At 69.2% G+C, this 26,786-nt stretch overlaps 2 protein-coding genes across 2 annotated transcripts in view; one reads left to right on the top strand and one right to left on the bottom strand.

Moving 5' to 3' along the window:
- GIMAP8 (GTPase, IMAP family member 8) overlaps window positions 1–26,786 on the bottom strand; it is a 641,187-nt gene that overhangs the window by 418,915 nt on the left and 195,486 nt on the right. The gene's annotated exons all lie outside the window — the stretch shown is intronic.
- SSPOP overlaps window positions 1–26,786 on the top strand; it is a 117,091-nt gene that overhangs the window by 60,380 nt on the left and 29,925 nt on the right. Inside the window, 31 exon segments of the mRNA XM_043541895.1 lie at window positions 464–605; window positions 2,195–2,350; window positions 3,628–4,041; window positions 4,523–4,651; window positions 5,634–5,804; window positions 6,235–6,399; window positions 7,196–7,375; window positions 7,596–7,718; window positions 8,125–8,254; window positions 8,818–8,943; window positions 9,688–9,779; window positions 10,171–10,353; window positions 10,883–11,047; window positions 12,219–12,471; window positions 12,667–12,713; window positions 13,055–13,225; window positions 14,127–14,258; window positions 16,750–16,895; window positions 17,956–18,050; window positions 18,137–18,189; window positions 18,795–18,965; window positions 19,479–19,649; window positions 20,238–20,317; window positions 21,445–21,614; window positions 22,028–22,074; window positions 22,576–22,776; window positions 23,278–23,448; window positions 24,821–25,018; window positions 25,212–25,308; window positions 26,040–26,266; window positions 26,574–26,723. Coding sequence (XP_043397830.1) covers window positions 464–605; window positions 2,195–2,350; window positions 3,628–4,041; window positions 4,523–4,651; window positions 5,634–5,804; window positions 6,235–6,399; window positions 7,196–7,375; window positions 7,596–7,718; window positions 8,125–8,254; window positions 8,818–8,943; window positions 9,688–9,779; window positions 10,171–10,353; window positions 10,883–11,047; window positions 12,219–12,471; window positions 12,667–12,713; window positions 13,055–13,225; window positions 14,127–14,258; window positions 16,750–16,895; window positions 17,956–18,050; window positions 18,137–18,189; window positions 18,795–18,965; window positions 19,479–19,649; window positions 20,238–20,317; window positions 21,445–21,614; window positions 22,028–22,074; window positions 22,576–22,776; window positions 23,278–23,448; window positions 24,821–25,018; window positions 25,212–25,308; window positions 26,040–26,266; window positions 26,574–26,723 — 4,756 coding nt within the window.

Below are 26,786 nucleotides of genomic sequence, written 5' to 3' on the forward strand. Positions count from 1 at the left end.
GCTCGGCCCGCTCCCCCCACCCCAGGCCACTGGGCCGTGTGCGTGGCACAGGGCGCCTGACGCAGCCCACGAGCTCTGCAGCGTGCCCTCATCTCCAGCTCACCCGGTACCGCGCGTGCCCTGCCCAGTCAGTGCCCAGGGCCAGGGGCCTTTCGGGTCGGCATTCAGGGTCTCTCCGGCATGGCTGCTCCTGTCACGATGGAGCACTGCGTGCTGGGAGCCGTAGTCTCCAGGGCTGCTGTATGATGCCACAGAGGTGCCACCCTCAGGGGCCTGGCAAGTCACCAGCGTGGCCCTCGGCTGAAGCCTGAGATCTGGGTGCAGCCCAGACCCAGACCCCCGCCTCGGTCAGCCCCCGAGCCTGCCCCCTCCCGTCCCACGCCAGCCGGTGGTGGGGACAGAGCCTCTCCCCTGCCCGCTCTCCAGCCCTGGGCTGACCACTCCCTCCGGGTCCCTCGGCCAGGTACTGGAGGGAAACTTCGACAGCCACACGCCGGTGCAGAGGGAGCTGCGCCCCCTGATCCTCGCCCGCTACCTGCGGCTGGTGCCTGTGGAGTATCACCGGAGCATCCGCCTGCGCATGGAGGCGCTGGGCTGCCCCTGGAGTGAGTGCTGCTCCCCCCGAGATCGGGGGGCGGGTCTGTGACCCTGCGGGGCTGGGACAGGGAGCAGGGGGGCCTGTGACCCTGTGGGGCCGGGCTGGGGAGCATGAGGGGGGCCTGTGACCCAGCAGGGTGGGGACAGGGAGCAGGGGGGCCTGTGACCTGGCAGGGCTGGAGAGCATGAGGGGGCCTGTGACCCTGCGGGGCGGGGACATGGAGCGGGGGGTCTGTGACCCTGTGGGGCTGGGCTGGGTCCCTGGTACCCCCGGCCGTTGCTCTAGCCCCTCACCCTGGGCTGCTCTCCCCGTCCTCCGGAGCACCTTTCCCTGGATCCTGCACAGGCTGGTGCCCCCCACTCTGGGCTCTGGCCCCTGGGGGCACCCTGCAGGCCCTGCCAGAGGAGGGGTGGGTAGCGCCAGGCTTAGGCCTTGCCCTCCCCCATTGGGCGATGGAGCAGGCAGCCCAGCTCCACCTGGGCCCAGCCTTGCGCTGAGTTTATTTGGGGCTGAGCTGAGCCTCACCTGCTCCGTTCCCTGCCCAGGCGTCCCTCCCTGCATCTGCCCAGCCCCGACCGGTGCCAGGCCGCAGGGCAGAGTCCTGGGCTCTGGGGAGAAAAAGGCCCCGTGATTGCCTAGCCCGTCACCGCCAATGGCCTGAGCTGCTGGTGCTGGGCGAACCACGCGCAGGGAGGTGCCGGGCCTGGGGCAGGGGGCAAGTGCCCGGGGGTCAGTCAGGGCACCGCAGGGAGGAGCGGCAAGGCCCTGAGCCAGGGACGGTTGGGCCGAGTCCCCAGGGAAACATCCCATTAGTCAGGGAATCCTTGCCGGGGGGCGGGGGGCTGGAGAGAGCCTGGAGCAGAGAGAGCCGGAACTGCCCTGGCGGCTGGGCATGGACGGGCGAGGGGCCGCCGGCGGCCTGCCCCAGGCTCTGCCCACGTGGGTGTGAGTGACTCAGACCGTGAGGAGAGGATCCCCTGCGGGAGGTTCCCCCATGGCCCAGCTCCGTCGCCCGTTCCCAGGCGCGCCCCGATAGCCATTCCCTCGCCCCCGGGGGACGCGCCCTAGAGACCAGCAGGCACTTGTTCCCCCCACCCCCACCCTATGGAGGCTTCTCTGAGCCCTTTCCGTCTCCCCAGCCCCCGCCATGTCTCCTGCTCTCCCCTGAGCCCCATTTCCCAGCACTGCCAGCTGCGGGCGCCTCTCCCATAGGGCCAGGTACCCTGGGCACGACAGGTGGGGCCCGGAGCCTTCCCCGCTGAGCTGTCTCATCTCTGCCCCCGAGTCCGGCCTCTGCACTGGGGAGACCGGAGTGCACGGCTCTGCCTGGGGTCGGGGTCCCCGGGACCGGGGCGTGCTGCTGGTGGGGGAGGGTGGGGGCCTCAGGGCGCTGTGTGAAGCCCCTGCGGCCCCCTGTGATGGCAGGGCCGGCTGCAGGGCCTTCCTGGGCGAGCAGGGATGTGCTAGGTGGGGGGGCAGGATGGGGAGGCTTAGAGGGCAGGACTTGGGAATCTAGGGGGCAGGAGCGGGGACCCGGAGCAGCTCAGCCAGCACCATGGCCCTCCCACTGATCGGTTCCTTCTCCCTCTCCCTAAGGTGCTGCTCCACTGGGGCCCAGACCCACCTCTGAGCAGCCCCTGCTCCCCACGGCGACTCTGGTCCCAGGATCCAGGATTCCCGGCACAGTCAATGAGAGCCGTGAGGCCAAACCCACGGGCCAGCCAGTGAAGCCGCCGGGCACCACGGCAGCAGGTGAGACTGGGCCGGGAGCAGGGCAAAGAGACGTGGCACCGGGTGCTGGGTCCCCATTAGAGAGCAGGAGTGTCCGAGTCACTGGGACCGGACAGGCCCGTCCCATCCTGCCAGCAGCCCCACAGTCCCCAAACCAGCCCTGTGCCCTGCTGCCCCAGGGGGTGGTGTCGCGGATCCCCAGCGTCGGGGCTACAGCTGTGTCCAGGAGGAGCCCCCTCGCTATGTCAGACCCCAAAGGGTCCTGGGGGAGCCTCTTCTGCTCCACAGGGACCGACAGGCCCGGCCCGGACCTGCAGCAACCCTCACGCAGCCTGGGAAGCCCGGAGCTGAGCCCTGGATGGTCAGAGCATCCTCTCTCCTGGCCAGCCCAGAGCCCAGCCCTGCTGTCGGGACCCCCACTGATGACGCTGCCTGTCTCTGTCTGACCCCCTGGGTCAGACCCCGGGGTAGGGAGCCTCAACTCCTTCCCCCAGCCAGCTTCTCTCATCCCCCTGCACTTCCCAGCCCTTAGCTCTCCAGCCGGGTCTGTGCCCAGCTTCCCTGTGCCCAGCTCCAGGGGCTGGGGCTGCCATTGTCTGCTCGGGTTTTCCATTGACCTGGGGCAGCCTCGGCCAGTCCTTCCTGACGGCCTGTCCAGTTGGCTCAGCCAGCTCGGTGACCCCCACATACCTCCATGTCTCAGGTGGGGCTGGGGGGAGGCAGGCGGGGCTGAGGCAGGAGGAAGGTGGGGCTGCGGGGAGGATGGCGGGGCAAAGGCGGGGGGGCTGCGGGAGGCAGGCGGGGCTGCGGGAGGCAGCCAGGGCTGAGGCGAAGACAGGCGGGGCTGGGGCGAAGGCAGGCGGGGCTGGGTGGGAGGCTGGCAGGGCTGGGGCAAAGGCAGGTGGGGCTGGGGAGGCAGGCGGGGCTGAGGTGAAGACAGGTGGGTCTGGGGGGAGGCAGGCGGGGCTGCGGGGAGGAAGGTGGGGCTGGGTGGGAGGCTGGCAGGGCTGGGGCGAAGGCAGGCGGGGCTGGGGGGAGGCAGGCGGGTCTGGGTGGGAGGCTGGCAGGGCTGGGGCGAAGGCAGGCGGGGTTGGGCGAAGACAGGTGGGTCTAGGGGGAGGCAGACGGGGCTGCGGGGAGGAAGGTGGGGCTGGGTGGGAGGCTGGTGGGGTTGGGCGAAGACAGGTGGGTCTGGGCGGAGGCAGGCGGGGCTGTGGGGGAGGCAGGTGGGTCTGGCCGAAGTCAGGGTGACTGGCCCAGCCCGTCACTGACACGTTTTCTCTCTCTGGCTCACCCAGGGAAGGAGCCGGGCACCGTGCCAACGATGGGGACGACAGGGCCTGCAGGGGACATGCGCAGCCCTGGAGCAGCTGGCCCCGAGGTGCCCCACCTGAGCACAGCTCGGCCTTGGTGGGGCACTGGGACGCCCGGCCTTGTGGAGGAATCCAGGCGCTCCGGAGCTCCCAGCGTGGCAAGCCCAGAGCCCGGGCGCCCGGGGGAGACGCCCACTGCCTGGTCCCCAGGGACTCCTGGGCTCTTCTGGGCAGGGACAATCTCTCCGGGGACCCCACGCCTGCTGGGCCCCACCCTGCCGGGCATGGCGGCTGTGACTGTGTCAGCAGCCGGTCCTGGGCCTGGCACCACGGGGCTGCCTGGGCTGCACACTGGCCCCTCCCAGCCTGGCAGGCCTGGGCTGGCCACCACTCTGGCTGGTAAGCAGGGGGCCGGTGCTGGGGGGAGGGCAGGGCCGTGGATGGGCCGTGGCAGAGCCGTGGCCGGGAGCTTGCCAGCTGAGCAGGGATGGGCGCGGGGTGACCCCCAAGGAGAACCCAGCCATTGCAGGGAGCGGAGCTGCTGACCCCTGCGGGGGAGCTGCCCCGCGAAACCCTGCCCATCAAAACAGCTCCTGGGCTCTGTAAGGCCTTAGCCACGTGCCCCGGCCTGGGCACCTCCTCCCACCACTCCGAGTTCCCCTGGACCCTGCCTGGCTCCGCGACCCTGCAGACAGTCTGTGCCCTCCAGGGGAGCAGCCCTAGGCCTGCCAAGATCCAGCCCCCCGCAGTGGGGCAGAGCTGCGATCCTGTCCCCTAAGGATGCCACGCGTGAGGAGCTACTGGGGGCAGGATAGCTCTGTGCTGGGCACCCCGCAGGGGGTTCAGTGCCAGCCCCCCAGCCCGTGTGTTCTTCCAGCAGGGCCGCCCTTCCCCCGGCTCCTCTGCACCCAGGGCCAGTTTGCCTGCGAGGTGCTGGGCTGCGTGGAGGCCGCCTTCGTGTGCGACGGGCAGGAGGACTGCCTGGACGGGTCGGACGAGTGGCACTGCGGTGAGTGGGGAGAGGGATGGGGCCAGACCCACGGCTCGGCCGCAGGTGCCCTGCCCTGCCTGGGACCTGCAGCCTGGGGGATCCCTTCATAGCCACCCCACAATGGAGCTGGACGCCCTGGATTTGACCTGGGGGCTCGCCTGGCGCCAGATCCTCCCAGCACCCTGGCCCCCGTCACAGACCCACAGGAGCGGGGCTATGGGCCCAGCTTTGGAATGGTCTTTGGGAGGCCCCTCAGTGTGCCAGACCGGCTCCTGCTCTGTCCCCCACCCCTTTTTGTTTGTGTTCCCAGGCCTGGCCCTCCAGGCTCCTCCTCGCTATTTGTTCCCCAGCTGGTGGGCGGGGGAGGGGGGATCCAGGGTCGTTAGTTGCTAGGTACCAAATGTCCCGGTGGTTGGCTTTGCCATTGTCTTCAGGGACCCTCTATTGACCTGGCCCCCAACCCCAGTCAGCCAGGTGTGAGCCACATCTGCCTCCCTGGGCCTCTGGGAAGAGCCACCAGCCCTTTCCAGCCCTTTCCCTTTCCAACCGCCTGGGGGAAACTGAGGCACCCACCATGTTCATACAAAACGTTACAGAAAATTACCACCCCCCAAGGCCCTGCTTGGGGGCCTCTGTGGAGTAAGTGGGACTGTCTCCTGGGGTCTCCTGGAGGCCTGTGGGGTTCAGCCTTGAGCCCCCTTCGCGGACTGCCAGTGTGGGGCTAGGGCCCACTCCTGATGTGGGCAGGAATTAGACCAGGACCAGCCCAGCGGGTCACACATGGGCAAACGCTGGCGAGGCTGGCCCAGGAGCTGCCAGGCTGGGCTCCCAGGGGCTGGAGGCGGGCGGCTCCTTGCTGAGCGAATGGGGCTCGGTGCCTGCGGGCTGGGGGCGCTGGGCCAGGCCCACGGGTCAGTGTTAGCCCTGGCGGGTGGCAGCTGAGGGCCGGGCCAGACGCTGCCCTCACTTCTCTCCTGTGGGCGGCTGCCTGTCTCTGCAGGAGGCCCCACCGCCTCGGCCGTCCCCATCGCCACCCTGGCCTCCCCGACCGGGCGGCCCAGCGCCTGCTCTGCCAAGCAGTTCTCCTGTGGCAGCGGGGAGTGCCTGGCCCTGGAGAAGCGCTGCGACCTGCACCCGGACTGCCAGGACGGCTCTGACGAGAGCAGCTGTGGTACGTGCCGGGCTCCTGCTCCGGGCGCTCGGCCCTGGGCACGTCCCCCTGGAACCTCCCAGCGACGCTTGGGGAGCTGCCTGAACCTCGGAGCAGGGACCCAGGCCTGCCCGACCTCCAACAGCTGCCCCCTGCCCTCCCACTGGCTCCATCTCCAGCAGGCACTGCCACGGCCGCTGCGGTCCGGTGCCAGGGGCCAGGCTCTGGAGCTGTCCGGTTCCGGCAGATCCTGGCCATGGGAGCCCTGGCGGCCCTGAGGCCAGCGCCACGAGCCCCAGCCTGCATGGCCCCCGGCTGGGGCCCCGGACTAAACAAGGCTAGGCTGGATCCCAGGGCGCTGGGTCCGGCTGGGGAACTGTCCCGGGGTGCGGCGGGGCTGGCTGGAGCCCTTGGCACCCCCATCTCTAAGGCCTGTCTCCTACCCCGCCAGTGGACTGCATCCTGTCTCCCTGGAGCGGCTGGAGCGAGTGCAGCCGGTCGTGCGGGCTGGGCGTCACCTTCCGCCGGCGGGACCTGCTCCGGAACGCCCTGCCCGGGGGCCAGTGCGAACGCAACGAGTTCGACAGCCGCTCCTGCTTCCTCCGGGCCTGCCCAGGTGAGCCCCCAGCCTGCCCCCTGGGGAGCAGAGACCCCTGCGCCGCCCGCCAAGACCCCGCCCGCTGCGCCCCCTGGGGAGCAGAGACCCCTGCCCCGCCCGCCAAGACCCCGCCCCGCCCGCTGCGCCCCCTGGGGAACAGAAACCCCTGCTGTGCCCACTGCGCCCCCTGGGGAGCAGAGACCCCTGCCCCGCCCACCAAGACCCCCGCCCGCTGCGCCCCCTGGGGAGCAGAGATCCCCACCTGCCATGCCCCCCTGGGAAGCAGAAACCCCTGCTGTGCCCACTGCGCCCCCTGGGGAGCAGGGACCCCGCCCCACCTGCCCGCCCCCTCTGCACAGCCCCTCATAGCTGGGGATGGAGGCTCAGCCCCCTCTTCAGCACACAGCCCCCATCTACTGAGCCCCATGGCCCAGCCCTGCCGCTCGGGCAAGGGCTGGGCTGCCAGGGTCTGGGCCCCACTCCTGCCCTGCTGGACCCAGCCAGCCGCCCTTCCCGCCCTCTGCACTTTGCCTGGCTGCTGTTGGAGGCATCCGGGGAAGGTGGACCCGCCCCCCCTCCCCCCCCCGGGCAGTGCACCTCACTGTGTGGGACTGTCCCATGGGGAGCTGCCCCCAGCCCTGCGAGCATCGCTGGCGGCCAGTGGCAGGGCGCTGGGCCCTCGCCTGTCGCAAGGTCGGCCGGGGGCGGGGGGAGGGGAATCCAGCGTGGCGTGGGGCCAGCCCAGCGGGGCTGAGAGCAGGCCAGGGCTATCCAGCTCTGTGCTCACCCCATCCCTGCCCCTTCTCTGGGTCAGTGAATGGCACCTGGGCCCCCTGGGGCGAGTGGTCGGACTGCGACGCCGAGTGCCGGGGCGGAGTGCGGAGCCGCACGAGGAGCTGCGCTGACCCCCCGCCCAAGAACGGGGGCCAGCCCTGCCCCGGCGACGCCGTGCAGACAGAGCCCTGCAACCTGCAGCCCTGCGGGGATGCCCGTGGTAAGCGGCAGGTGGGGCCGGGGAGCAAGGCAGAGCGGCAAAGGCGGGGAAGGGCTATGGGGGGAGACGAGGGCCCATGGGTCTGCATGGGGAATGCTGGGGGAGGACGTGGAGTGACCGGGGGGAGGGTGTGAGTGGGAATGGGGGGCACTGGGAGGGGTAGGGGGGTGCCAGCTGGAGGGTCTGGGGCGTCCTGCCTGAGTGCCATGCGCCCCTCCAGACTGCGGCCCCGAGATGGTGCACGTGCAGGCAGGGGACTGCGAGAGGGGCCTGGTGGCGCCGTGCCCCCAGTCGTGCCGGGAGCTGAACGCCAAGAGCAGCTGCCACAGCCGCTGTGTGGAGGGTGAGCGGCGCTGGGAGGGCGCTGGGGGCAGGGGAGGGGCGGCAGGGCATCCGCGAGCGCGCAGGGGCCCTGGCCAATGGCGCCGTCCTTCACATCCCCGGCTGTCGCCCGGCCTGGCCCCAGCGTGGCGCCCCCTCCCCATCCACCCTCTCAGCCGGCCGGGACTGAGTCTCCCCCAGGCCTGGGAGGCGATGGCCTCGGGTGCCCTCCGTGTACCGGCGCCGCTCCACAGAGCCGCCGGCAGAGGCTCTGCACCAGCCCATGGCCCCGCGGCCTGGAGTCCTGGGGCTTCTCTCTGGCGGGTGACTCTGGGTCCCTGCTGGGTGACCCGATTCCTGGGCGCCGAGGGTCCAGCAGGCCCCAGCCCACGCCCCCTGGCCTCACTGCGTCCGGCTGGCGTTGGCAGGCTGCCGGTGCCCCCCGGGGCTCTACCTGCAGGAGGGCGGTTGCGTGAACGTCAGCCAGTGCCACTGCGACTTCAGCCAGGAGCGGCGCCTCCCCGGGGAGATGTTCCTGCACGACAACTGCAGCCAGTGGTGAGTGCCGGGGGGCTGGGCTCTGGGGCCCCCGGACGGCCCCTCGCGGGCGTCGGCGCTGCCTGCGCTGCCCCCCGCCTGCCCGTGCGCCCTGCTGCCCCCAGGCTGCCGCATCGGCCCGCTGCTCGCCCTGCGCCCACTCCCCACGCTCTGCCCGCCCTGACGGGGCCTGGGCTCCTCACCCTCGGCTGGCTCCGCACGCCCTGCCCCTGGCCTGCCCTGGGCACTGTACCCACAGCAGCCCTCCGGCCCCCAGCATGTTACACCCACCAGTGGCTGGGGGCCGAGTGCAGACACACCCCTGGGTGCTCCCCGACTGCCCTCCCCATCGCTCTGTGTGGCGCTCGCTGGCGCTGCCCCCTGGGCTCTGGCTCAGCGCGGGGCCGGCCCTGCCGAGTGCCGGGGAGCAGCACCTGTGCCCAGGGCTGCTGGCGTGCGGGTCAGTGCTAGGCCTCATGGCAGCCCCGGCCGGCCGATGGCCCTGCGGCCCCCACTGAGTGCGCCGCACGTGCGGCAGGGAGCCCTGGGCCCAGGCCCCCTGACCCTGCGTCTCCTCTCCCCAGCGTGTGCCTGGACGGGGTGGTGACATGCGACGACCTGGCCTGCCCCGTTAACTGCGGCTGGTCGGCCTGGTCCCCGTGGACACCCTGCGACCGCAGCTGCGGAGTCGGCATGCGGGAGAGATTCAGGTGCAGAGGGGGAAGAGCATGGACCCCGCCGGGTGGGCACCGCCCTGGGACCCTCACACAGCAGGAGACCCCCAAGAAAACCAGACACTGCGGGGCTGCGAGTCGGGGCTCAGTAGGGCCCACGCTGGGAGCGCTGGCCTGAGGGCCATGCTAGGGGTGCCGTACTGCAGGGGCTCGGCAGGGGCTGTCTCCTGTCATAAGCAGTGCTGGGATGGGGGGCGCGAGGGAGCAGGGCGGGGGCTTGGTGGGGGCGCTGGGCAGCAGGGAGCGGGGCGGGGCTCATTAGGGGGTGCTGTGTGTAGGGGGGGCTCAGTAGGGGGCGCTCTCCCCTCAGTCAGTGCTGACCCCAGTGCAGCGCTAGGGGGCGCTGTGCTCTGGGGTGTGCCGGCTTTCAGGGGGGATTTCAAACTCAGCGGTGACCCCTCGGTCCCCTCCGGTCTTCCCCGTCCGTGTCGCTCGAATTCTCTCGTTGGCCCCGTGTCCTGGCACGGGGGCAGCGATTCCTGCGGGCAGCACGGGGTCCCTGTGGGCAGCGGGCGCCTCGACATGCCCGCTCAGCCTCCCCGCTGCCGGGAAGCAGGATCCTGCAGGAGGAGAATCCGGGTCCCCTCTCGCTGTGGCGTTGCTGGGGGGCCGTGGGCTGCAGCGCCCTGGCACCTGTGGCAGGTGTAGCCGTGGTGCATCACCCAGCTGTGCTGCCCCCTGGCGATCGCTCTCCCCAACTATCTGCCCCTGCCTCCCCAGATCCCCCACCAACCCGGCCCCTGCCAACGGCGGAGCCCCATGCGAGGGGGACGCACAGCAAGTCCGCGAGTGCCACACGGCCTGTGTCTCCGGTACGTACACCGCGCCCGGCCCCGGGGCAGCCAGCGGGGAGGGGACAGGGTCCCTCTGTCCTGGCACGTGTTGCCCTGGGTCGTAGGGCAGCACTCCTTCTGGGGTAGTGGAGAGCATCCTGGGCGTGGAACCCAGGCGTCCGGGCAGCTCTGCCAGCTGGCGTTGGAGATGACAACTGGCCCAATCCTCCCGTTGTGCCACCAGCTGAGAACAGAACAGGCCCTGCCTGGCCCCCCGCCCTGGCCTGGGGCACCGCTGCCCTCCCTGTCCTCGGGCACCAGAGCCTGAGCCCGGGGCCCGTCCCTGGGGTTGGTCCATAGCCCCCCTGATGGCACAGCCGGGCAGTGCTGATCAGCCCTGTCCCCCACCCCATCCCCCCGTGATCCCCAGAGCCCACCGGCCCCTGGAGCGACTGGACGCCCTGGTCCCCCTGCTCCAAGACCTGCTTCTACGATGCGGACCATGTCGGCGTGAGGAAGCGGTTCCGTCACTGCAACGACACCGGGGAGGGCGCTGGGCGATGCCAGGGGGCACCCATGCAGGAGGAGCAGTGTGACACGCCGCCCTGCCCCGGTGAGAGCCCAGCTGGAGGGAGGGACGGACGGGAGACAAAGGACCATAGCAGTGTCTAAGGGGGGTGGTGGGGGCAGCCCTCGAGGAGGGTGGGGGATCCATGGTTGGGGTTCTAGGCTCTGAGGAAGGAGGGGGATCCATGGGCGGGGTTCTAGACCACAAGGATGTAGGGGCTGCTTTGGTGGGGGCAGCCCGTGAGGAGGGACGGGGATCCATGGGTGGGGTTCTAGTGTGTGCGATGAGGAGGGAGGGTTATGTCGGTGGGGGGGCACCCCCCAAGGATGGTCAGGGTTCCCCAGTTGGGGGTGGCATCCAGGCTGACTCCCACGAGGTCCCTGGCAGGGCTGGGGCAACAGGTGCCAGGGCAGGGCTAGGAGCGGCAGGTGGGAGGTTCCCAGTGGGTTTGGCAGAGCCCCTCTTGGGGCTCCCCCCTGGCTTGGGGGAGCGGCATGGTGCCGAGGGGACCCCCCAGAGCCGGCTCCTGGCCTGCTGAGCCCGTCAGGCCATGCCCTCTGCTGTCCCCTGGCAGTGGGAGGCGTCTGGACCCCCTGGACGGCCTGGTCCCGATGCTCCGCGACCTGCGACTCCGGCGTCCAGACCCGCAGCCGCACCTGCTCCAACCCGGCTTACGGAGGGCCCGAGTGCACGGGGCCCCTCGTCCAGACCCGGGACTGCGATAGCCAGCCCTGCCGAGGTACGGGGGGGGCCTCACCCCAGGGGCTGGGCACAGGGCCCTGCTGAGGTATGGGGGGGTTCCCATCAAGGGGCTGGGCACAGGGCCCTGCCAAGGTACGGAGGGGCTTCCCCCAAAGGGCTGGGCACGGGGCACTGCCGAGATACAGGGCATGGGGCTTATGCCAATGGGCCAGGACACTGGGGTCTGAAAAGGGGCAGAGCTGGGGGCTCACTCTGATTGGGCCAGGGCATGGCGTGCTGCCGAGCGATGGGGTGCGAGAGCCCTGCCACGGGACAGGATGGTGATGGAGGGGGCTGATGTGACGAAGCGGGACTGTTCTTAATGTTTCCTCTGAATAGTGTGGGGGTGCCTCAGTTTCCCCTCTGCAGTTCTTAAGTATCTAGGTGGGGGGATAAGCGTGTATGATCATTGCAGAGCCCTAGAGGGCAGGTGTGTGCAGGGGTCTGGACACAGACAATGGCCGACACCCTGTTTCCTGGCAACTGATGGCCTGGCCCTTCCCCCTGCAAGGTGAGAGCTAAAGGGTTGGAGAACAAAGAAATCAGGTGCCCTCCTGGCCTGGGGAAAGGGACAAAGCCCAGAGGAGGAGGGGCTGGAAGGAGTTTCAATCTGGGGCTGGCTGGGGACATGGAGTGAAGGGCAGACGTGGTTGTCTGGCTCACTGCCCCCCAAAATGGACCCGGCTGAGGGGTTCAGTTCTCTGCACCTACAAGCTCTGTGTTAGACCATGTCCCTGTCGTCTAATAAAACTTCTGTGTTACTGGCTGGCTGAGAGTCCCGTCTGACTGCGGAGTTGGGGGGCAGGACCCTCTGGCTTCCCCAGGATCCTGCCTGGGCGGACTCGCTGTGGGAAGCGCACGGAGGGGCAGAGGAGGCTGAATGCTCTGAGGTCAGACCCAGGAAGGGGGAAGCCGGGGGAGCTGTGTGTCCTGCAGACAGGCTGCTCCCAGGAAGGAGACTGCCCCAGAGTCCTGCCTGGCTTCATGGGGAGCAGTTCCAGAGCATCGCCCAGGGACTCCGTGACAGCTGACCCCAATGGGGCTGTTACCTGGGGGTCTCTCTCCTGCCCGCCACCCCAGCTGCCTGCCAGGGCCCACCACCTGCCACCCCATGGCGAGAGCCCCTGGGGCGCCGCCACGGCTCTGTCTCACCCCCTCTCCCCTCGCAGCACTGTGCCCCGCGCCCATGATCTACCAGACGGCTGAGGAGTGCCGACGAGGAGGGGGCGCCTGCCCGCGGCTCTGCATGGACCAGGGTGCCGGCGTGGAGTGTGCCACCCGCTGCTACCAGGGCTGTTACTGCCCCGACGGCCTCTTCCTGCAGAACGGCAGCTGTGTGCCGCAGAGCCAGTGCCTGTGCTACCACCGGGGGGCGCTCTACCAGCCGGGCGACACCGCCCCCCGCGACGCCTGCAACAACTGGTACGGCGCCGGCGTCCGGGGGGCCAGGCCCTGCTGCTCAGGGCAGCCGCTCCCCACGCTGGGCACGAGCCCTGCGCCTGCTCCGGGGTCCCTCCCGCAGCCAGCCTGCCAGGGGCGCCCCGGGGCCTGCTGCGGCTGGGTCTGGGGCGGGCTCTGCGGGTCGCCACACTGAGCCTCTCCCTGTCTCCCTTGCAGCACCTGCGTGGCCGGGGAGATGGTGTGCGACACGGAGCCCTGCCCAGGTAACGCCGGCCCCGCCAGGCCCTGCCCACGCTGGGTCTGCGAGCACCAGAGCCCGGGCGGGACAGGGGCTGGGTGGGGCACAGGCTATGGCCAGGCCTGCCCGCAGCCCCGGGGAAAGGAGGGCGGGTCTCAGGCCCGTCCCCAGCAGACAGGGCCCCTCACAGACCTGCCCCCAGGGTGGGCACCGACTGAGACTGAGGGACGCTAGGGGCTCTGCGGGGTGGGCCGGGGGCGGGACGGTCCCCACCAGCCCGGGATAAGGGTAGGGATGGGGTCCCCAGAGCTTTGCGTGGGCAGGGGGCGCGGTGCCCACGGGGGCCTAACCCTGCCGTCTCCCCAGTGCACTGCGGCTGGAGCGGCTGGACCGAGTGGAGCTCCTGCAGCCGCAGCTGCAATGTGGGCACCCGGCGGCGCTACCGCTCTGGTTCCGATCCGCCCGCCGCCTTCGGGGGCCGCGACTGCCAGGGCCCCGGCGTGGAGATCGAGTTCTGCAGCCTGCAGCCCTGCAGGGGTGAGTCGGCCAGTGGCTCCCAGCCCCCCGGCCCGGGGCCAGAAGGGACTTCCCCAGGGCAGGGGGCTGGGGTGCTCCTCTGCAGCTGTCTGGGCACAGCCCTGCTCTGGGGGCCTGTGCCTGGGGGGGCCCGGGGCTGGAGCCACAGCGAGGGCCGTGGCACAGGGTGGTGCCCACCCCGGAGCCTGGCAGCCCGCGAAGCCTCCCCTCTTCGCCTGCCCTAGGAGGGCTCAGGGTCACTGGGGCCTGGGGGCTCCTGGGGTCGGTGACACTGTGGAGCCCGGGGGCACTCCTGGGTCATTGGGCCTGTGAGGTGGGGTCTCTCAGGCAGTCGGGAGTCTCCGGGGGTCTCTGGCCCTGTGGGGCTGGGTCTCTGGGACAGGGATGGCTCCTAGGGTCTCTGGCCCTGGGAGATTGGGTCTCTGGGGCAGGGGATGGCTCCTGGGGTCTCTGGCCCTGTGGGGCAGGGGGGTATCCCCTGGGGTCTCAGACCCTGTGGGATGAGGTCTCTGGGGCAGGGATTGGCTCCTGCAGTCTCCGGCCCTGTTGGAGGGGTCTCTGGGGCAGGGGATGGCTCCTGGGGTCTCTGTCCCTGTGGGATGGGGTCTCTGGAGCAGGGGATGGCTCCTGGGGTCTCAGGCCCTGTGGGGTGCGGTCTCTGCCGCTCCTGGGTCATTGGCCCTGGGGGGTGGGGTCTCTGGGGCAGGGGTTAGCTCCTGGGTCACTGGCCCTGTGGGGCGGGGTCTCTGGGGCAGGGGATGGCTCCTGGGGTCTCCGGCCCTGTGGGGCGGGGTCTCTGGGGCAGGAGATGGCTCCTGGGGTTTCCAGCCCTGGGGGGCGGGGTCTCTGGGGTTGGGAGGTCTCGGGTGCATGTGCCTGAGCTGCCCCCTCTCTCCAGCAGGCTCCGGGGCAGAGTGGGGTCCCTGGTCGGAGTGCTCCGTGCCCTGCGGGGGCGGCTATCAGAACCGCACACGGGGCAGCACCGTCCTGCATCGGATCGAGTTCACCACCTGCAACCTCCACCCCTGCGCCGGTGAGACACTGTCTGTCCGTCCATCCGGCCCGCAGGCACCCTGGGCATGGGGCTGCAGCCTGAGCTAAGGAGGGCTGTCCAGCCCCGGGCCCGCATCCTCTGGGGCCGGGCTCCCCGCTCCCGCCCTGATGGCCGTACACAGAGCTGCAGCCAGAGTGCCCTGGGACCATACGGCCGGACAGACTGAGTCAGCCCAGGGGCCCCCCAGCCCGGCCCTGGCCCTGCCAGGGGCCAGAGGGAGGTGTAAGAACCCCCTGATAGCGGATGGGGATAATCGCACCCCTGTCTGTGATAGCTAGAGATTGGCTGCAGCGTGAAGCAGCAGGTTTCATTTCCCTTCACCAAAGCGTGTTATCATTGCAAGAACCCTGACTGTTTTTGTTATCCATCACAATGGCCAGCCCCTCCCGAATCTGGCTAAGCTCTCGGTCTCGGGGATTTCATGTGGCAATGAGTTTCACAGGCTAATCATGTGTGGCGGAAAAAAGCATTTCCTCTGATCAGTTCTGAATTTCAGGTAATGGGATGTCCCCTGTTCCTGTGCTAGGAGTCAGGGGGAGCAGACGCCCCCGGGCAGCCCTCCCTAGCTGAGCTGCTGTTCTATATGCAGTGTTGGGGTAGCCGGGTGAGTCCCAGGCTCTGAGAGAGACAAGGTGGGGCAGGTAACAGCTTTTACTGGCCCAGCTTCTGCTGGTGAGAGACAAGCTGTGGAGCCCCACCCAGAGCTGTGTGTGGCTGGAAAACTCCCCCCGGCAGAAGCTGGTGCAGTAAGAGATCCTACCTCCCCGACCTTTTCGCTCTTCATTGTACAGATTTGTCTCACGGCCCCTCTGCTCCATCCCCTCCGCCGTCGCTCCAGTCTCCCCTCGCCGAGTTTTCCAGGCCCGTGAGCGTTCTCGTCGCCTTTCGCTGGTTCCTGCCAGCTGGGCCCTGGTCTCTGGGATGGGGTGCCCGGGGCGGCCCAGGGGCCAGACGAGGCAGTGCACCTCCCAGCCCTTGACTCTGCCGCGGGGCGGGGAATCCTCCTCGCTCTGGCCGCTGGGTGCCCACGTCCGGGGGCTGGGGCTGCCGTATTCTGCTCGGGTTTTCCATTGATCTGGGTCGGCCTCGGCCAGTCCTTTGTCAGGGCCCATCCAGTCGGCTCAGCCTGCTCGGCGACTCCCCCCCCATCTCTTAGCCTGCCCTGTGTCACGGACTCCCAGGACTTGTGTTGTCTCTCGGCTCCATACGATCCTGGGGGGAGCCCCCTTCAGTGCGACAGCCCTTCTCAGGGGGCCACCCTCTCTCGCTGGTTAAGCCGTAGACCCCTCCGCCTCCTGGAACTGCACCTCTGAGCCTCCAGCCCACCCGTCTCTCGCCGTGGGCCCCCTCAGGGAGTCCACTCACTCTGGACCCTCGGGGCCTCCACTCCCAGAGGGAGCAATCCCCCCGATCTCTAGACCGGAGAGACTCTCAGCCAGCGTAACACAGGAGGGTTTATTGAGCATCTGAACCCGGCCCAGGAAACTCTCCGGGCCTCAGGCCTGGCCTCCCTCAGCACAGCACATCTAGGTCTGTCCCTCATCCAGGGGGGCCCTAGCTGCTCTCCCCTCCCAGCCCAGAGCCCCCCTTCCACTGGGCATCTGATATCACCTGCCCCCAAGCCCCACCTCGGTCCTTTGTCTTCTGTCCCAGGTCAACAGGCTGCCTGGGTCTCCTCTCCGCCTCTCCTCTCTCTGGCTGGAACCGGCTGGGCAGGTCACCAGGGTCCTCTCTCCGCAGCCCTTTTTCCCCCGCACTGGCCAGACCCAGCTGTGACTCCTGAGCTGGGCCTCCCGGTCACCAGTCGCTTTGGGCTACCCATTCTCCAGGCCATTCGCTGGCCCTCTGTAACCACAAACTCCCTCTCCCACCACCTCGTTAAACCAGCCAACACCCAGGGAAACTGAGTCCCACCCCCTCTGCATGCAAACCACTGAAAACAAGAAAACCCCCGGCTTCGTCATACCCTGACAGCAAACGTCGTCCTTTTCCCCCCGCTGGGCAGCCGGGCACAGTATAGGGGAAACCGAGGCACACATGGGATTAATATAAAATATTACAAAAAAATCCCGCTTCATCCCAGTGCTCTCTCCGGGTCAGACGAGATGCTCATAACAGTCCCTTCCAGCCACAGAGTTTATGATCCAGTGCAGCACAGGATGACAGGCTGGAAACGGGCAGGGGCAGCTCTGGTTAGTTCTGGGGTGGGAGACCTCCCACGGGCACCAGCTGCTGCAGGGATGGGGGGCTAGTGGGGGGCGCCAAGGAAACCAGCTGATGGGGGGGACCAAGGGACCTGGCTGATAGAGGGAGTCGGTAGGGGGGCACCAAGGAACCAGCTGCTGCAGGGGGGTTCAGTGGGGGGCGCTCTCCCCTCAGGCAGTGCTGACCCCGGGGCCAGGGGCCGGTGGGCTCCCCTCTCCCTGCTGTGCTGCTCTGCCTCTACCTCCCGCTGTCGCCCTGTGCCCAGGTGAGGTGCCCGGCGTCTGCCCAGAGGGGAAGCTGTGGCAGGAATGCGCTGACGCACCGGCCTCCTGCGCGGAGCTGGGCACGGAGCCCCCTGCTGACAGGCCCTGCCACGCTGGCTGTTACTGCCCCCGCAGCACCGTCCTGCTGGTGAGTGAGTGAGAGCCCCCCGCACCCCAGCGCCGCCTCCCCAGGCCTGCCCAGCTGCGGGCACCTGGCCCTGCACAGAGCTGGGGGAGCCCGGACAGGCCGTGGACTCCTGCCCCAAGAGCGGGTCCCACGGGGCAAGGCAGGGTGAGGGGATCCCACATCCTCCCTTGGGTGCCTGGTCCGGAGCCGAGCTCCCCTGAGAGCGAGAACGATTCGTCAGCGTGGAGCCCAACTCCCCCTTGCTGCAGATGGACACATTGCTGCTTGTCCTGCCTCCAGCAGGCAGGGGAACCCGTCCTCTTTGTAACCAACCCCCCTTCCTGCTTCCCCCTGCCACCCCAGGCTCTGATCAGCTTCCCCCTCAGGCTTCTGTTCCCAGGACTTGACCCCTCACAGCTCAGGTTTCCTAAACCTTCAATCAGTTTTGTCCTCTCCTCTCAACTCTCCAATTTGGCCACATCTTTCCTGACCTGCGGTGTTTAGAATGGGACCCATGACCTCCTGTGTCACATACCACACTCCTGTGCATACACCCGGAGTGAGATTAGCCCGGTTCACACCTGGGTCACACTGGTGAGCCACTCTAGCCCCCAGCTCCTCCCAGCAGCACGGCCACCCAGCCAGTTAATCCCCATGGGGTAGCTGTGGATTTTAACTTCTCTTTCCTAGGTGCAGTAGTTTGCACTTGTCTTTATTGAATTTCAGTTTGTTGATCTCAGACCAATTCTCCATTTGGTCAAGATCACTTTGAATTCTAACCCTGTCCTCCGGAGCGGCTGCGGCCCCTCCCAGCCGGGCGTCATCCGGACCTGGTATAGCATCCTCTCCTCTCCCTTATCCAAGTCACTAATGAGAGTATTGACTGGTCCCGGTCCCAGGACTGACCCCTGCGCCCTCCCTGTGTGACCCTGAACCATTGCTAGCTGCTCTCAGGCCGGTCTCTCAACTAGCTGTGCGCCCGTCGTCCCAGCCGCGGGTCCCGTTTCGGTCTGAGCATGCCTGTGGGAGCTCTCACAAGCCGTACTGAAAGCAAGCTCTGTGCCGTGCTGTCTGCTTCCAGAATAACCTGTGCGTGGCGGAGTCGGAGTGCCCCTGTGCCGAGGGCGGAGTGCTCTACGCCCCGGGAGACGTGGTGCCCAGGGGCTGTGAGAACTGGTCAGTGCCCTTCTGCAACGCTGCCCCCTTCCCGGGCCGCTTCCTCGGTGCTTCGGCTCTAACCGCTTGCTCTCTCCCCTGCCCAGCTCCTGTGAGGCCGGCCGCATCTCCAGCTGCTCCCGGGTGGCCTGTGGGGACGGTGAGAGCTGGCGCTAGGGCTGGGGAGCGCAGCTCTGGCCGCTGACCCGGCTCCTGGCCAGGGAAACCAGTCAAAGAGGCGGGAACCGGACCTGCCCCGTGAGGCCCCACCCCAGCGTCCAGCTGACAGCCTGAGCCATCTCCTGAGTGACACCAGCACGCCCCTTGCCCCGATCCTCCCGCGAGCCCCGCTGAGTCCCTGGCCTGCCGGTCCCTGCCGCGCTGAGGCCCAGTGGGCTCCCGCATGGAGACCCTGACAGTCCCGGTGACAGTGGGGAGGGGTGGCACCCGTCCTGCTAGCACGTTGCCTGTTGGCGTCTCACCCAGAGCCCCCAACCCCTCCACGTCATGGAGCGGTGGGTGGCTGGAGCCCATAATGGCATGAGACCACCGAGGGGCTGGCCCCATTCCCAGCTCTGCTCCCCATGGCCGGCCCCTCAAGGCCAACCCCGCTGGCGGCTGCGTGTCCCAGGCTTCAGGCCAGGGCTTGGCCTCACGGGGCGGGGGGGGGCAGCGATGGGGGCTGGCAGTCTCCGGGGGCCTGTTGGCTTGGCACGCTCTGGGGCGTGGGGCAGCCTCTGACAGCCCCTGTTTCCTCCCGGGCAGTGAGCGGCAGCTGGTCGGACTGGACGCCCTGGAGCGAGTGTTCAGCCTCCTGCGGGCTGGGGCTCCAGAACCGGTACCGGTTCTGCACGGCCCCCCCTCCGTCTGGGACAGGACTGCCCTGCCAGGGGCCGGAGCGAGAGGAGCAGCCCTGCCACCTCCAGCCCTGCTCCAGTGAGTGTGCCCCTGTCCGTCCCGGGAGAGCCCCCCCGCTCCAGTGAGTGTGCCCCGCCCACCCCGGGAGAGCCCCCCCGCTCCAGTGAGTGTGCCCCGCCCACCCCGGGAGAGCCCCCCGCCCTGCTCCCGTGAGTGTGCCCCGCCTGCCCCGGGAGAGCCCCCCCGCCCTGCAGCCAGGCCTGGCAGCACAAGACCCTGCTCCAGCTGACCCCGCGGGGGTGTCCCGGTGCCAGGAGCGACCCCAGGGTCTCTGCGCTGCTCGCTCTGCCTTACCTGCTGCTGCCAGCCTGGGAGGAGGGGCTGGGAATGGCCCTGGGGGGCTGCACGCTCCCTGCACATCCCCAGGAGCCTCCTGGGGTGGGGCTGGGGGCTGGTGACACGTGCCCAGTGCTGGGGGGACCCTGGCCGGGGGGACGGAGGCTGGGTGAGGAGTGAGGCTTTCCCCAGACACACAGGGGGGCCCCAGGCCAGGGGAGGGCAGGGGGCCTGACACCCCCGGCTCTGCCCCAGGGGACGGCGGCTGGAGCGAGTGGAGCCCCTGGACCGAGTGCACCAAGAGCTGCGGGGAAGGGCTGCGGAGCCGGGCCCGAGCCTGCGACAGCCCCGCCCCGCTGGGCCACGGCGACTACTGCGAGGGGCCCCCCGCCCAGGTGGAGGCCTGCCGCCCGGGGCAGTGCCCAGGTACGTGGGGGGCGGATCCGAGAGCAGGCAGCCCCACCGGAGCGTGCCATGGGGGAGGGTAGCTATCCCTGTGGGGGAACCCCCGAACCCCTCCCATGGCGAAGGGGTGAGACAACAGGGGAAGCTCTATACAAGGACCACAGGCCCCTGGGGCTTCAGCAAATGGGGGTGCCTCACTAGGGGGCCCCAATGCCCTAGCATGGTGCTGTGGGGTGCTGGGCCGCGGGGAGCGGGGCGGGGGCTCGGCAGGGGGCAGGGGCTGCGGGGAGTGGGGTGGGGGCTCAGCAGGGGGTGGGGGCCATGGGGAGGAGGGCGGGGGCTCGGCAGGGGGCGGGGGCTCGGCAGGGGGCGCTGGGCTGCGGGGAGCAGGGCGGGGGCTCGGCAGGGGGTGGGGGCTGCAGGGAGCTGGATGGGGGCTCGGCAGGGGGCAGGGGCCGTGGGGAGCGGGATGTGGCTGGTGCCCCGCGGCACGTCCCTGCTGACCTAGGTCTGTGCTGTGGGAGGTGCCCGGGCCGAGGTGCTGCCCGCTGGAGCGTGCCAGGCTCTTCGTGCCACATCCTCACCCCCGGCCTCTCCCCGTCTCCCCAGCTCTGGACTGCGCGACCGTGCAGGGCTCCATGGCCAGCCGCTGCGGCCCCTCCTGCCCCCGCTCCTGCGACGACATCGCGGTAAGGGAACGAACGCCCCTGGGCCCCGGAGCGAGGGGACCGCCCCACCCCGGCCCTGGATTCCTGGGTGCCAGGTGCTGGGCTGGGCTGCTGTCCCGTAGGGCGGGGAGAGCTCCTGCTCCAGACCTGGCTCCTCTCCCCTGCCAAGCCGGGCTGCACCGCTTTGCCAGGGCACTGTGCTCCCTCCATTCCCCCCGCACTCCCCACAGGGCCCTGCCCCCCGGTGGGTGAGGCTGAGGGGCGGACTGGGCAGCGATAGGGGTGTTGCCACCTGCTCCGGCCAAGGGGGCTGGAAATCCAGCCTGTGTGTGTCCTCGTCCCCCTCCCTGTCCCGGAGTCCCCGGGCGATGCTCTGGAACTGCTCCCCACGAAGCCAGTCAGGACTCTGGGGCAGTCTCCTCTCTGGGAGCAGCCCGTCTGCAGGACACACAGCTCCCCCGGCTCCACCTTCCTGGCTCTGACCTCGGAGCATTCAGCCTCCTCTGCCCCTCCGTGCGCGTCCCACAGCAAGTCCGCCCAGGCGGGGTCCTGGGGAAGCCAGAGGGTCCTGCCCCCCAACTCCGCAGTCAGACGGGACTCTCAGCCAGCCAGGAAAACAGAAGTTTTATTAGACGACAGGAACATGGTCTAACACAGAGCTTGTAGGTGCAGAGAACAGGACCCCTCAGTCAGGTCCATTTTGGGGGGCAGTGAGCCAGACAACCACGTCTGCCCTTCACTCCATGTCCCAGCCAGCCCCAAACTGAAACTCCCTCCAGCCCCCCATCCTCTAGGCTTTGTCCCTTTCCCAGGCCAGGAGGTCACCTGATTCCTTTGTTCTCCAACCCTTTAGCTCTCACCTTGCAGGGGGGAAGGGCCAGGCCATCAGTGGCCAGGAGACAGAGTGTCTGCCCTTTACGTACACTGACCCTTTGCTCTGCACCAGTTACACCCCCTTATCCCACCACCTAGAGACTTAAGAAATGCGTAGGGGAAACTGAGGCACCCCCACACTATTCAGAGGAAACATTAAGAACAGTCCCACTTCGTCACACTCCCTGCCCAGCAATGACCAGGGGACTCCATAGCCCCCCCGCCCCTGCACCCCAGGGTCTCCCCCCACCCCGTGATGCTCCCTCTGCCCCCAGCACTGCATGTGGAGCTGCGAGGCCGGCTGCTACTGCACCAGCGGCAGGGTGCTGAATGCCAACGGCTCGGCCTGCGTGGAGAGGCAGGACTGCACCTGCCTGGACCTGCTCACCCAGGAGAGGTACCTGCCGGGGGAGACCGTGGCCCACCAGGACGGCTGCAACAACTGGTGAGCGAGACTGGCAGGTGGGGCGCATTATGGGGGGCAGCGGTTGTCAAGAGCCGCCCGTTGGTCCGTGACACAAAGCCCTGCTATGCCCAGTGCATTGGGTCGGGGCAGGAGGTCCTAGTGGGCAGTGAAACCAGGAACGGGGTGGCTGTGGGGCAGGATATGTGGAGGGGAGGTGTGCCCAGTGGGGCAGAGCTGCCACGCCCCAGAGATGACTGCATTGCGGCGGTGGGTGAGCGCTGCTGCTCCTGGGGCGAGGGTACCGAAGCGCTGTCTCTGTACTGTGGGGGGTAGGGGGGGCTGTCTCCCGGTGGAGGTGGGCATGCTGGAGGCACTGGGGGTCCGTCCCAACCCTTGGTGCCCCCTCCCCCCCACCATGCCGTGGTCTCACTGCCCCTCCACTCCCTCCCCAGCACCTGCACCAGGGGGATGCTGCTCTGCACCAGCCTGCCCTGCCCTGGTGAGTACCCAGCCGGCCGCTGGGGGGTCGCCGGGGGTGGAGAGGGGCCCACGGGGTAATGGGGCCCCCAGGGGTGTGATGGGGGATGCAGAGGGGCCTATGGGTGGGATGGAGAACGGGTGCCCTGGGGGATGCCACGGGAGTGGGGTAGGGTCTAGGTGGGGGGCCCTGGGGTGGGAAAGGGGGAGGGGAGGGTCCCAGGCCACACACTGATTGGGTAGCAGGATTGGAGGGGACGTGGCCCTCCCCGTGACCCCCTTCCCCTTGCTCACCTCCCTGCTAAAGGGGGGGGGGGGGCAGGGGAGAAGGTGGAGGGTGGCAAGAGGAGAAGGGGGCAAGGAGTTGGCGGATGGTGAGAGGAGAAGGCAGGGGGCAGCCAGGGGAGAAGGGGGGCAGGGAGGTGGGGGTGGTGAGAGGAGAAGGTGGGGGGTGGGTAGGAGGGGGCCTAGGCTGCTGGGAGAGACCCCCTGAGCGCCCCCTGCTCTGCGCCCCTCTCCCCAGTGGCCGGAGGCTGGTGTGACTGGTCCCCATGGACCCCCTGCTCCCGGACCTGCGGCAGTGAGGTGGTGACGCGGTACCGCGGCTGCGCCTGCCCCACACCTCAGCATGGGGGGGCTGATTGTGCCGGGGCGCAGGAGCGTCACGGGGACACCGGCACCCAGCTCCAGCACAAGGAGTGCCCCTCAGCTGCCTTCTGCCCCGGTACGGCCCCGAGCGCGGCCGGGAGCCCCTCCCCCCGCCGGGTACGGCCCCGAGCCGGCCGGCGTCCCCTCCCCCCGCCGGGTACGGCCCCGAGCCCGGCCGGCGGCCCCTCCCCACACCCGGTATGGCCTCAGAGCCCACTTCTCCTGCCTGGGTACATCCCCCATCTCCTCCCCTCCCAGGTATGGCCCCAGCGCCTGCTCTCCCCTGCCTGGGTACTGCCCCAGAGCCCACTCTGCCCCCACAGGTACCGCCCCAGCGCCAGCTGCCACTGCCCTGGTATGGACCCTACCCAGAGCCGACACTGGGTCCCCCACCAGGTATAGCCCCAACCTCGAGACATTCTCCATCCCTCCGGTATCCCAACCCCAGGCAGGGTCCCTGTGTCACTCTGGCCCGCAGCCCTGCCCACCCTGGGGGTTTACGGCAGGCCTAGGGGCTCCAGGCCCAGCCAGCCGAGGCTCGGGGAGCCGGGCTCACCTCTCTGGGGGTGGTTTGCAGTGGACGGTGGCTGGAGTTCCTGGGGGCCATGGTCGGCTTGCACCGCCTGCGCCGGGGAGTCGGCACGGAGCCGGGAGTGCAGCAGCCCCCCCGCCCGCTTCGGGGGCTTGCCCTGTCCCGGAGAAGCCCGGCAGAGCCGCGCCTGCCACGATGGAGACACCGTGTGTGAAGGTGAGAGACCGGCCCAGGCACCGACCCCCAAAGGGGGCACTGCGCTGGGGCACGACGCCCAGCGGGGCCCTGCCGTGCAGAGCTGCGCCCAGCCCCAGTGTTCTGCCGTGGGAAATGGGGCGAAGGCCCCCTGGGAGCCATCGCTGGGCCTGGCAGGGCGCAGGGTAGCAGGGGCAGGCTGGGTGGAGCCGGACGGGTCGCTGCGCTTGTGGCTGAAGATCCAGCAGTGCTCATGGTGCCGCGATGCCACCCACGCCAGGGGCAGGGAGCGGCTGGGGACGAGGTGGGAATTCTACCCTGGCAGCCCAGCTGCTCCTCAGAGACCCGGCTGGTGGCCACCCCCGCCCTGGGCAGCCCTGCCAGCCTCATCCGCACCCCTGCCCGTCTGCTGACCCGGGCAGGGCTCATGGTGTCATGGAGTCACAGGTTGTACCCACTCATGGCCCCCTGTGGTCCCTGGGGGGAACCCCCTTCAGGCCCCCTCAGGGAGTCCCCTCACTGTGGACCCAGGGGGCCTCTACTCCCAGAGGGAGCAATGCCCCCCCCCCTTCAATCTCCCCATCCCCAGAGGGAGCAATGCCCCCCGATCTCCCCACTCCTAGAGGGAATAATGCCACCCTGTTCTCTAGACTGGAGCGACTCTCAGACAGCGTAAATCAGGAGGGTTTAGTGAGCGTCTGAACCCAGCCCAGGAAAGTCTCCGGGCCGCAGGCCTGGCCTCCCTCAGCACAGCACATCTAGGTCTGTCCTGCATCCAGGGGGCTCTGCCTGCTCCCTCTCTCCAGTCCCGAGCCCGCCCCCTTGCCAGCTGGGCATCTGATATCACCTCCCCCAAGTCCCACCTCTGTTCATTGTCTTCTATCCAGGTAAACCGGGTCTCCTGGGCCCCCTCTCCCCTCCTCTGTCCTCTGGCCCCTCTGGCTGGAACCGGCTGGTCGGGTCACCGGGGTCCCCTCTCCGCAGCCCACTGTCCTCCCACCGTCCAGAATCGGCTGTGACTCCCGAGCTGGGCTTCCCGGTCACCCGTCGCTGGGTCTCCATTCTCCAGGCCGTTCGCTGGCCCCCTGTAACAACAAACTCCCTCTCCCACCACCTTGTTAAACCAATAACACCCAGGGAAACTGAGTCCCGCCCCCCTCTGCATGCAAACCATTGGAAAAACCAAGAGAACCCCCCACATCGTCACAGATGGCTAGAGCGGCCTGTGTGGCTGCGTGATTTCCTTGCCGCTCCCTGTACAACCCGGGCATCAGCCGTGCTTCCCCCAGCACCGTGCCCAGCAGTGGCAGCCCTGGAGGGCAGTGTGGCCCGTGCCGGGTGCCGGGTGCTGCCGGGTTTGCGGGTGGGGGTGACCCCAGCTCTCTCCCCACAGGCTGCGGCGGGGGGCAGGTGGCTTTCGCCTGTGGCAAACCTTGCCCACGCTCCTGTGAGGACCTGCAGGCGGACACGGCCTGCCTGGACAGCGCCCAGTGCCAGCCCTCGTGCGGCTGCCCCGCTGGCCAGCTCCTCCAGGACGGGGCGTGTGTGAGCCTGGCACAGTGCCCCTGCAAGTACCGCAACGGCTCCCTGGGTGAGTGCGGGCCTGGCGCTGGAGGGGACGGTGAACCCAGGAAAACCTCCACAGCCCGGGGGAGGGGCGGGGGCTGCAAGGAGGGTACAGGGGGCTAGGCGAGAGAGGGCACGGGGGAGTAGTGCAGGGGTAGTGGGGGGGGCTGCGTCTGTGGCTCTACGGGAGGGTGACGCCCCCGCCCGTCTCTGCGCAGAGGCTCCGGAGCAGCAGCCCCTCTCGTCCTGGGCTGGCCCCGTGCCCTGGGAGTACGCGCAGCCTGGGCAGACGGTGTACGGGCCCTGCCAGAACTGGTGAGTGCTGGGCTCCGCGGGCACTCGGGGCCCCCTCCCCTAGGCAGCCTGGGGGCCGGAACGGGGCTGGCGCTGCCCACATCCGTCCTGGGTAGCAGAGTCCAAACCCCCATCCCCTGGGGGTTGTGGGTGGCGCTGGGAGCTGCTGGGCCTCGGGGCAGTCTAAGGGGCAGGTGCCACTTGCAAACCCCCTCACCGCAACCCACCCCCTCTCCAGGGCCCCGCCTGGCATCTGGCCAGAGGTGGCTGAGTGAGCCAAGGAGACGGACCCTCCCCCAGGCCTTGCGGAGCTGCAGCCTCTGTCCAGGGGCAGCCCAGGGCGGCTGGGCAGGGCCTTGGGCTCTGGGGCAGTGCCCGGGGGGGAGGGGAGGCCTGGGTGGCTCATCGGGGCTGGGCTCTGGGGAAGTGCCTGGGGGCTGGGGGGAGGCCTGGGTGGGTCATCGGAGCTGGGCTCTGGGACAGTGCCCAGGGGGAGGGGAGGCCTGGGTGGCTCATCGGGGCTGGGCTCTGGGGAAGTGCCTGGGGGCTGGGGGGAGGCCTGGGTGGGTCATCGGCGCTGGGCTCTGGGGCAGTGCCAGGGTTTTCTCTCCCAGCCTGGGCACCGGGCGTGCAGGGCTCTAGTCTGTGGCTGCCCAGGGCTGGGGCAGGGGTGTTGGATGCAGGCGCAGTTGTGGGCTGCGTGGCCGGTGGGCAGCCCCCCTGGGCGGTAACGCGCTCTCCCCTCCCCACAGCACCTGTGAGGATGGGCACCTGCAGTGCCGCGCTGACCCTGCGTGCCGGCTGGACGGCGGCTGGGGGGCCTGGGGGCCGTGGTCGCCCTGTCCCCAGCGCTGCCAGGAGGGCACCCAGTTCCGCTTCCGAGAGTGCGATAACCCGGCCCCCCAACACGGGGGCAGGGGCTGCACCGGGGACAGCCAGCAGCAGCGAGCCTGCCACCAGGGCGAGCCGCCCTGCCAAGGTGAGAGCCGGGGCATGGGGCACTGCAGGGGGGCATATTGGGGGTGCTGACCCCCATGCCCCAGTGCAGTTGGGGGACGGTGTTACAGGGCACATCCCGGCTGCGCCCAGGCCCTTTCCCTGCACAGCAGGGTCATGGTGGCACCTACAGACCCTGACCAAGCCGGGGCCTGTCTCCGTCTGGGACGTCAGAGGTCTGCCCCGGGAGCAGAGGCCTGGCGCGGGGGCACCGGGAGGGCCGTGGGCGGACAGGCAGTGCTGGTGGTGCGGGCCCATTGTACCCAGTGTCTGTGCCCTGCCCCCCGCAGAGGAGGCGCCGTGGAGCGACTGGTCCCCGTGGGCCCCGTGCAGCGTGTCCTGTGGCGGGGGAGAGCAGATCCGCACACGCCAGTGTCGCCAGCCGGCCTGCCAGGGGCTGGCCGTGCAGAGCAAGACCTGCCACACCCAGGTCTGCCTCGGTGAGTGAGCCCTGGGGAGTAACCGGCCCTGCCCGGGGAATAACTGCCCCCCCCGGGGAGTAG

This window comes from Chelonia mydas, chromosome 2 (genome assembly GCF_015237465.2).
Source record: "Chelonia mydas isolate rCheMyd1 chromosome 2, rCheMyd1.pri.v2, whole genome shotgun sequence".
Lineage (NCBI taxonomy): Eukaryota > Metazoa > Chordata > Testudines > Cheloniidae > Chelonia > Chelonia mydas.